The sequence below is a fragment of the Triticum dicoccoides genome, chromosome 4B (genome assembly GCF_002162155.2).
Source record: "Triticum dicoccoides isolate Atlit2015 ecotype Zavitan chromosome 4B, WEW_v2.0, whole genome shotgun sequence".
Lineage (NCBI taxonomy): Eukaryota > Viridiplantae > Streptophyta > Magnoliopsida > Poales > Poaceae > Triticum > Triticum dicoccoides.
The window spans coordinates 159,937,112-159,947,713 of NC_041387.1; the positions used below are offsets into that span (position 1 = coordinate 159,937,112).

General features: G+C 42.3%; 1 protein-coding gene across 2 annotated transcripts; it reads right to left on the reverse strand.

The window, feature by feature from the left end:
• Positions 1-384: 384 nt before the first annotated feature.
• LOC119295552 (kinesin-like protein KIN-14P) lies at positions 385-6,796 on the reverse strand. Of its 2 annotated transcripts, XM_037573976.1 has the most exons (19): positions 6,450-6,796; positions 5,611-5,777; positions 5,388-5,531; positions 4,944-5,198; positions 4,754-4,825; positions 4,602-4,670; positions 4,405-4,509; positions 4,052-4,273; positions 3,884-3,965; positions 3,693-3,788; positions 3,412-3,588; positions 3,212-3,318; positions 2,961-3,136; positions 2,677-2,838; positions 2,346-2,599; positions 2,092-2,255; positions 1,844-1,996; positions 1,031-1,416; positions 385-944 (listed from the first exon to the last, which is right to left on the reverse strand). In XM_037573976.1, the coding sequence occupies exons 1-19, from the start codon at positions 6,604-6,606 to the stop codon at positions 797-799; spliced, it is 3,096 nt and encodes a 1,031-aa protein (XP_037429873.1). In that variant the 5' UTR covers positions 6,607-6,796; the 3' UTR covers positions 385-796. The 2 variants fall into 2 exon arrangements, with proteins under 2 accessions (XP_037429873.1, XP_037429874.1); XM_037573977.1 differs by lacking the exon at positions 5,388-5,531.
• Positions 6,797-10,602: the final 3,806 nt, after the last annotated feature.

Here is a 10,602-nt window from a genome sequence, read left to right on the forward strand (position 1 = left end):
GAAAGGGAGCCGGTGGAGATGCTTTGTATGCATGGGATGCAATCATGCAAATTTTGCACATCAGCGTGGGTACTCTTCATTGTATGCCTTGTTTTTGTCTTGAGCAATTATCTTGAATTAGATTCTCGCCAACATACATCTTTCTCACCAATGCCGTGATTGGATTGTCGTTTCGCAACGCTATACCCCTGTAAAACATACAAGCCTCCATTCGTCGTTCTTTTTCCAGGTGGAAATCAAGTGTGGCCGGTGGTATACACCTGTAAAATAAATAAGGGAACATAAAAAGATACACCGATTCCAAGCGGGGCCCAAGGGTAGTCCCCTGTTGGTCAATTTTTAAATAAAGTGCAGATAAAATTAGCAAACACACCGGGGAAAAGGTTGAAATACCCAACTGATGTGCAACTCAAACAACTGGGAACATTGCTCATAATTACAAGTAACTGATCACAAAGGTGTTGCTATAGCTCATGACATGACTACAATGTACATAGAAAATTACCCAGCCTCCATAGGTATACATATCCAAAACAAGTCCTCCTTGTTGATCATTTCTCTCGACCTCATTGTTTCTCTGGGCATCTTCTCTATTTGCACTAATGGAATGAATGAATGGATGGATGGATAAATGATTAATCAATGTACGCATCACTCAAAATCCAGTAACCCTTTCCAGAGGCCAGCATATCTAGCTGCCCGATTATCCTTTAGTAGGGCCGGCATATTTGTCTAGCTATCTCTGGCCATGGTAAAGGTGGTCGCAACAAAATCCAGCTCCTCCTATATGTATTGCTTACTTCTTGGTGTTCACTTTACCATTTGGAGTTTTCTTTCCATCCACCCCACCCAAAGTTGATTGTTTACCATTCTTGATTGGGATATGAGCCGTTCCATTAGCCTTTTTCGGTAACGGAGATGTCCTTTTCGCAGGATTTGTCCCTCTGAAAGAGATTCAAAACCAGTGTAACTCACAACAGCAGTGCACAAACTTTGCTAGAGAAATTCAATAGTTAGTAATTGAACTTACCTGATGTCTGTACTTTTTACACTTTTGGGTTGGGCCTTCTTTGCAACTGAGGCGCCCCCATTGGCAGTAACAGAAGCTTCTGGGGCGCTGGCTGGCCGCACTGAATCTTGTTCTGATGAGCAAGTAGTTTCAAATTCGCCTTCATCTGAATCCTCTGTCGCGATAGACCCGGCCCGACTGCATTGTTGGTCAAGACTGCTTCGTTGATACAATGCTAGATCATGTGTAGCATCAGGTCCCAATTCTGGTAATGAATTGCTGCTCCTCAACCGGGTATTGTCGCCATTACAACCATCAAGCCACAAAGATGGATCGCTCTCGACAAGCATGTCTGACAATTCGAAGTTTGGCTTGGTCTGCCTTGTGGGAGTACCATTGCTTCGGACCTTTCATATTACAATGTAGAAAATTAGATTGATTATACTGTGTGCTAGCTCTGTTGATGCTCACGTTGTATTTAAAGTTGTTCGGCAAATGCAGTCAAGTATCTCTATAACTTCATTTTTGTAAAACAGAATGCCTTTTCCCTCATATAATACATGCTACAAGATACTCCCTCCGTCCCATAATATAAGAACGTTTTTGCCACTACACTAGTGGCAAAAACGTTCTTATATTATGGGACGGAGGGAGTATATATGTATGTTCACTAGATAGACTAGTAAACACACCAAACTTTCAGGCAAAGAAAAATCATCCGAGTATATGAGTCCAATGGGATCTGTGGCTAGTAGAACTATTTTTGCAGCTTTGCATTAAAAAAATTGATCAAGAAAAAGTTGTGCTATGAATTTCAGCTTGGAAAATGAATACCTCTAGACATCCAGCTTCTTCCCCTGGGTGCCCGGATTCTGGGGATGCATGACTGATCCTAATGTCTCTTAATATATCTGGGCTCGAATGTGTACTTCGTATGCTTTCATTTTCTCCATCTTTGCTAGCCAAAGCTGCCCTGAGGCAAGCAATCTGCAGTAAGAGAAACATGAGCAGAAGTTGCTTTAGAGCCACCTAAAGCTAGTCCTTATGACAGTAACAAAGAGGAGGCTGGTAACTAAATTAACCTGTTCTTTGAGCTCTTTGACTTCTCCTCCTTCCTTGTTTGTCTTGGCTGCTCCAAGCTCAACAGTGGCAACTCTCTCAGCAAACTTCAAAGTGCTTATTGATTCACCAATGGCATCCGGTTCGGGGGCTATGTGAACAAACATCAATGTTTTTGCTTGTCCTCCTGAGAATAGCACACATATTACTAGTATTATATATGTATATATTCGGCTCCGAGAAGGTGCAAATTAAGGATGTCGAGTTTTAGAGATACCAAGAGAGTCCTGCAGTAACTGAGTAAGTTTGCTATTCCGGTAAGGAACATGCGCACTTTTCTGGGCGAGGGACGCGATGACATCCCCTAGTGCTGCCAGTGACTTGTTTATGTGTTGTGCCTCCTTCAGCCTGTCTCCCACAACCTCGGATTTATCGACTCTTTCGCTACCAGCTAAATCCACAAGATGCATGCAGCCTCTTAGCACCGTGCCTGATGTTAAATCTTGCCCTTGAACATGGACTGTTACACAACTGTAAAGTGCATTTCTCTACCATCAGCTAAAACACCACGTTGGCATGAAAGGCAACATTGAAAAATCAAGCATTACCTATGGGAGCGACTACTTCTGTCATTCATAGCCGTTGAGCAAACTGCACGGTTCTTTTGACCAAGATTCATCAAATCAACCACATCGGAGGTCGACGCGACCGGAACTCTGTTTGCATCTGGAACTGCAATGCCATTCTGAGAGCTATTTCGAATCTCTAATGTTGATTGATGTTAAGGAGATCAAGTATATCGTCAAAAAAAGGAGATTCTTTTTTGTATTAGGATAACGATGACTACTGACAGTCTGACATTATCAGTATCTAATTCAGCAGCAAAGGATATTTCTTGTTTGGACCACTGTGAAGAAGATCTCTCACTTGTTCATTGTAGATCTCCATCATCTGCACAGAAATTTCATAACAAAATGTGTCCCTCCTCTGTGCTTGAATATCGAACAGATCATTTAAAGCCCTATAATTGACACCAAGCCCTTCTTCTGTCAGTATTTTAGGACCGCTCTGCAACATCACAAAAATATTGTTTTGATTTTGCAATGAAACTAAAATTACCACAAAGATGGGAAAATTGTGTACCATTGTAAAGGTCTTCCCTGACCCAGTTTGGCCATACGCAAATATACATATGTTGTAACCATCAAGAACAGAACGGACTAAAGGCTGCATGTCAACGAAGATCTCCGCTGAAGTAATGAAAGTATGCATGTCATTTGATTGCCAAAGATACTACTACTATATAAAAGAAATAACACGGTAGAACAACTTGCAGGTACAACCTTGTGTGGCTAAGGGCCCAAAGACCCTATTGAAAGTAAAAGATTTCCGCGCATCTTTTCCTTGTTTCGATGAAGTCATGAGAGTGATAGTTCTATCTTCTATGCCAGCAACACTGCTTGAGGAACTTACCTTTCCAGGCAGGAAAGGTCTCACTCGACAGTACACTCTAATATTTCCTGGTGACAAAGGACAAAATGAAGTATCAGTATGCAGCGTTGCACCATGAAGGATGTGTCTGCAATCATGAAGACCTCATTTTGTATGACTCAAACAATAGTACCTCTAAGATCCTGTATTTGGTTGTACAGCTTACGGTTTTCCTCAAGAACTTTATGATACCCAGAAGCCGCATGAGAAATAGTGCGCAGATGATTTCCTATTTCAACAAGAAAGAACATAAGATGGCTTCAATGATTTCGAAGAAAAATGTATAAAATATTATAAACGCCCAAAACTCAGGATTTGGTTTACCAAGCTTAGCAAGGTCTTCAGAGTATTGCAATTTGAACTGCTCTATCCCAGACTTAACAGTACAAAGGTTACTTTTCATATCCTACAGAAAACATCAACACCCAGAGGAAGATGGTGGAAATGCAAAGTAACAGAAATCAGAAAAGAAGCTTGAACTTTACAAAATACCTGGATCTGTTTCTTTTGTAGCTCAAAATGTATATCTGCCTTTGCCTGTATATCTTTTGCCACGCTATCACCGTTCACCAGCACAGCAGCACTGACATCTCCCGTACTACCCACAGAATTGTGATCTTCGTCGTCCATCTTCTCGTTGTTAGTGACAGAACTGTTGTCTTCTTCGTCCGTCTTCACATGATTAGTGACAGACTCGTGATCTTCTTCGTCCATCTTTACATTATTAGCGAGTCAATGAAAAATACTTGGTTATTTATCCATTTCAGCCATGGAAAAGGGAATAAATTTCATTTCAACAGTATGTTAGAAATGTCAAGATAATGATAAGCTGTAGCCATAGATACCTTCCCATGATCGCTGGTGGAAGTTGCCTCCATTTCCTGTGGTGTGTCTGATGACTCTGTTTTAGATAATGAGCTACTGTCATTAGGATCTACAGTGTATTTCACCTATTAAGAGTTCTCTATTAGTCCAGCAGCGCATGAGGTAGCATAACCACAACTACAAGGTCATCAGAACAAACTGAAATATGTGAACATACCAAATCATTCTGGTTTGCCATACGACGCTCAAATTCATGAATAACCTTGCTCAAGAGTGATTCTACAAGCTGCAAATTAGCAGAGCCCCTTATACAAAAATTGATCCTCGTGAATCACGTTGCATAAAAAGTAAATTATCCAGTAGGCTCACCAATGGAACTTCTTCTGGTTTCTTATCTGATAGAATTGTTTGAACAAGCATTCTGATGGAGTCTGAAGTTATCTACAATCGCGAATATAACAAATATAATTTCAGAGTAAAGAAAATCACCTAGTTTGAAGTAAGAGCCGCAAATATATAGACTACTAACTATTCTTTCTTTGAATGAATAGGTACTTACTGTTTCAGCGGGTTCTAGAGAACAATCAAGACCTAAAGTTTGCTCCAGTGATACGCCATCCCGGAGTAGCTCAGCTGAGTGACTCCTCATCATCGCCTTCATAAAAGGTTCGTTCTTACGAACAGAGCATTTTGCGGACATCGAAGGCTTTACAATGCCGCCATGTTTAAACAAAGATTGTTTGCCGAGTTGCTTAGTTTCAGCAAATGACTTGAGGGCAAGAACACAGTCTACAACTCGGACCCCTTGTCCACCCTATAGTTGAGTTTAAGATGAATTAATTAAGTTCACTGTGGCGAAAGAAACACAATGCATGTTTTTTGCACAAGCTGAAGCAACATTCCATTGAAAGTGCAGTATGAGGCAGGAGTTAACACTGCAAAACTGTACTCCCAAGGGGATTAGCCGTAGACGTCTAGATTTAACTGAAAATGATGGTGTCACCTTTTCCAGGTCGGACACCTCAAATGTTGGGAGACCTAAATCTTGTAGGCCTGTGAGGAAATTCCTCACGTTTTCGAAGTACTGGTATGCACAGAGAGCTGAACCATCTGAAGGGATAGTAGAAACCGAGTGGACCTCCACAACCTAGACTCATCGCGCTCAGCATGCAAAATCAGCAAAAGGGAACTTGAAATTTTAAAGATTTGAAAGGGACGAATGCAACCTTCGGCACGGTGCCAGGCTGAATCTTGTTGACTGCATTGCAAAGAATGATGCCATTCCTCAGGCCAACCCGGAATTCCTCCTCAGATGGTTCTTCGGCAAGGTTCTTGGCGCAGACTACCCCTACTGTCCTTCTCAACCAGCTGGCTGCTTCATTCCTTCTTACTGCTGCATTTATCAACCCGAAACAAGCAAATTTTTTAACCAATTCAGATATGCTAGCGACGACACTGCGTTAGCTGTAGAATTTAGGTGTTCAGATTAATAGTTACTGACAGGATGATGCTTGAATTCTGAAATACTGGTACACAACACATTAAACACTTTGTTGACTTAATGAGATTACATTTTGTCGTCAATTGGATAGATGGTACAGCTAGATCATGAATGCGAAATTCAACTGGATAGATAGTTTCAGCTATCATCACTGAGAGTGCAGGAAAAAGTTACTGAAGCATGGTCTAACATCATTGCGTTGGGGGTGTCATCCGATCATCTTATTATCGAACAAGGTTTTCTTCTAATTCTTTCCTCCACTTGCCGGTAACAAATTAAGATGAATTCGTTGTGATGAACATGCAAAAGACTGTAATTCTTCATTAGATGTCGGCTAAAGGTGTGGTTTACTGCCATGCCCATATATATAGGCATTGGCACTGTTTGAGCACAATCTAAGCTCCAGCCCAGAAAGAAAACACTAAACGTATGGACTAAAAGAGTAATTCAATCCTTGGTTGAGATGTACCCCGGTCCAAGCATCATCAATCAACTAGCATAAGATTTCACGAAATCAAAAAATTATAAGCCCCTAATGAAGAAGGGAAGGAGCCCACAACTCACCGGCCACCTCGGCCTTGCGCCAGGCCATGTCAATGTTCCTCCCCATCACCAGCACTTGACCTACACCCCCTCCTCCCCCTAATCCTTCCCCGTGCATCCTCAGCACGTCCTCCACGATGGCTGTCGCCGCCACCGCCTCCCGCTCCGGCGACGCCATAGAAGCCCCGGGTCAGCACCGAACCCGGCGACCCGAACACGGCTGGAACGCCCGGGAGGAGGCGGCGACAGGGGGAGGCGCGATCGCGGGTGGATTGGGGGGAAGAAATCGGTGGAAGAGGAGAGGGGCGCTGTTCCTTCTCCTCCAAATGGTGGTGGTGGCGCTCACGAGCGGGTTGGTGTTTTCCTTTTTTGAGGTAGTGGCGAGGGTGGGGAGTGGAAATAGGAAGACTTTGAGGGTGTGGACTCCATATATCGCTAGGGGATTCGGCGACTAAAAATGGGAGCTTTTTTCTTTTCAAGACTATTTCTGGCTTTTGCAGCTCGTTTCCCTCGTTTGGGAAAACAAGAGTAAAAAAAAATCATGAATCAATCAAAATGTGTTGTGTATTTCGCAGTGCCGGAATAAAGATTTTGGGAAAATCTGTGGACTTAAACGCACAGAGATTGGCAATCGGGAACTCTAAGCTAACTCGAGCGAAACTTCGGGGTGTGTTTCGTGTATTCCCGAAATTTGGCTAGGTGTATACTGACTGGATTCTCATTAATTTAGAAGCACAACTGTGTCCCGTGTCTCAAATGATATCTATCATCGATCTTTCTTGAATATACGCAATGTTGATTGCGTATCTTTGTATTAATAGAAAGAAATAATATGGTACGCCGAGACCGTTTACGCAAGATAAACAAGTCATGCACGGAAAGAGCGCAATGAAGAAAAAAAAACACAATTAAGTGAGGCCTCGCTTAGCTAAGCATGGTCTAGCATTTGCCACTTGGTCACTTGTGGTTTGTTAGCACCAATGGATCTTCCCGTCAAAAATAAAAATACCAATGGATCTTTGCTACGAGTTGTGCCTAATTTGTTTACTTCGTTTGGATTGTGCCTAATTTTGTTTCCAAGCTGCTAATCTGTTGTAGTAAGACTTTGGTCAAATGAAGTCCAATTAATGTAGTTTATTGTTTGGAAGAAAATTAAGGGGTAGCTCCGGTTGCCGCAAAGAAAAAAAGGAGTAGCTCCGGTTGCAAAAGACCAGGTCAGCATAGTTCATGCCGGCTTCTCATTGTATATACAGACAAAACAAAATAAATTACCGTACATCATCCAAACCTCGAAGCATCATGCTAGGTTCTAAACTAGAACGTGGGAGATTTTCTCATTCCTACGATGTTGGATTATCTTTTGTGCTGAACCTAGCCGTCAAAGAGTTATTCTTCAATGGTGTGTCTAGTATCATTGAAGGGCGTGTGGAGGTGTGTTTCCGGCGGATCTCGCGGGATTTGGTCGGTGGTTGTCTTTGGTGGATCCGCTCGGATCCGGCCTTTATTCGTCTTTGTTCATGTGTCTTCAGGTTGGATCCTTCCGATCAAAAATTCTCTTCATCGGCGGCAGTTGTTATTCTGGAGCGTTGGTCCTGTGGGACCTTAGCACGACGACTTCCTGACTTTCTACTACAACAAGCTGTGCCCAGCTCCGGCGAGGGAGGGACGATGACGGCGGCGTGCCTTCGGCTCGCTTCAGTGCTTGTAGTCGTTGCTAGGTGGTCTATGAATCTGGATGTAATTTTTATTATTTCTGATGTTCATTGTACTACCATGATTGGAGATGAATAGATCGACAGTTTCCGCAAAAAAAAAAGAGCTATTCTTCGTTCTTTTTCGCTTGTGTTCGTTAGTTTCCTTTGTCTTATGGCCTCTAAGCCACCACAGGAGGTCAAGAGAACCCAGGGATGCACGTTGAAATGCAATTTCAGCTTCTCCAATGCTAGGTTTGTGTGTCTTTGACTACGGTGTCACAACGATGAAAGCGATGTCATGCATATAAAGTCACACGGCTATTAGTTTTACCCCAACACTGCAAGCACTAGAAAGCACGTGGTGTTTCGTCCCACTAATTGACGATCTCAAATCATTTGGATTTTCATCCTCTGCTTAGGCCTTTCTTGGTGGCAATGATGGTGTCAAATGAGTTTTGGCAAGTGGTTCTCTCATTTGATTTTGATCTTCTTCATTGATAATATTGCAGTGAATCAGTTTTTTTGAGTTAAAACGAAACTTTATTCACTAGAAATAATCAGTACATTGTTTGTGAGGATCATTACAATTTCATTTAGAGGTCCTCAAATCAATCCGAAGTTGAAGAAAATCTAGCTAATCTAGCAAGTTCATGTGATGCTTTATTTGCCTCTCTATTACAGTGTTCAGATCTAGTCATGATAAAATCACATGTGTAGTGCAAGCAGTCATCAAAAATTGCCGCCGCCGCACTCGTTGATTGTCCTCCGTCCTGCATGCTCTCAATCACATCCAGATTATCTGAGTTGATGATTAATCGGTTGCACCCCGCCTTTTGTGCTACTGTTAGTTCAAATTTAAGAGCTAATGCTTCTGCCATGAGAACATCCGTGCAATGGTCGATCTTTCCGTTTCCTCCTGCAATAAACCTACATTTGTCGTCTCGCAAGACTGCCCCCATCATACCCTTCAGCATGTCATGATCAAAAGAGGCGTCAACATTGAGTTTCATGAAATCCCTAGGAGGACAAAGCCAACCCCCTTTTTTATGGACGCCTTTGAAGATGATGCATTCACAAAATTGTATGTAAGGGTTGTGATCCCCATTGATATCTGAGTTGTATTCTGAGTTACTTCCTTGTGCACTAATTTCCGTCTCTCCCACCATAGATACCAAGCTGAAATAGCTATCATTTCTCGTATATTTTGGTACCCCATAATACGCAGATCTTGCTCTGGAAGAAGTAAAAGGTATTCCAATATCGCCTCTCCAGCACGATCAACCTCACAAGCTCTATCAATAATGTCCTCCATCCCTAATCTCTTCCAGACCTCCTTTGCTTTAGTACATAGAAAAAGCATGTGTTTCGTGTCTTCTACATCCTGAGAGCAAGTAGGGCACAAGGGCGAAACCTTCATGTGTCTATTAGCGAGTGTTACCCAACCTGGGAGAGTGACATGCAACGTACACCATATAAAATTTTTGACTTTTGCCGGACATGATAACTTCCATATCTGACACCATATATGGTTATATGTGGTTCGCCCCGTCCCATTAGAGTGTTTTAGTTGACTCCCATACTGATAGTTCCACTCCACAGAGTAAGTAGGCCGTACCGAGAACATACCATTTTTTGTATAACTCCAAGCAATGAAATCTGTCATATTATGTTGTGAAATTGGGATTGAAAGAATCTGTTGTGCGTCAATGGGCCACATATTTTGCCTAATCAGGTCCTCATCCCAATTATTGGAAATGGAGTCAATCAAATCCACCACTTTTAATAACAATTGTCCCCCCTTAGGAGTCACAATCTTCCAAGTGGCACAATTTGGGATCCAGGCATCTTCCCAGATATTTATATTATATCCATTCCCCACTTGCCAAATATAGCCACGTTTCAGAGTAGTTATGCCTTCCATGATGCTTTGCCAGATGAAGGAAGCACCATGCTTTGGCTTGGAATTCAGCAAGTCGCCATCAGGATAGTACTTGGCCCTTAGAATGGTGGCACACAAGGATTCAGGATTATCAAGGAGACGTCATGCCTGTTTGGCAAGCAGAGCCAAGTTGAAACAGTGGATATCAGAGAAACCCATTCCTCATTGGACTTTTGGTACACACATTTTCCATCAGGCCATCCAGTGTGTCCTCCTCTGGTTCTCTTCGTCTCCCCACCAGAAATGCGCAATCGTGTCGATGATTCCTTTACAAAAATTTGTAGGAATTTTAAAGACCGACATTGCATAGGTATGTATGGCTTGGATCACAGCCTTGAGCAGGATCTCCTTCCCTCCGACAGATGGTAACTTTTCCTTCCAACCACTAATTTTCTTAACAATACGTTCAATCAGAAATTTAAAGCAATATGTGTTATCAACACCCACATTTGCTGGCAAGCCCAAGTATTTGGCATTCAAGGCCTCCGTCATTATATTCAGCATTGTACACATTTGTTCTCTAATCTCAACCTTTGCATTA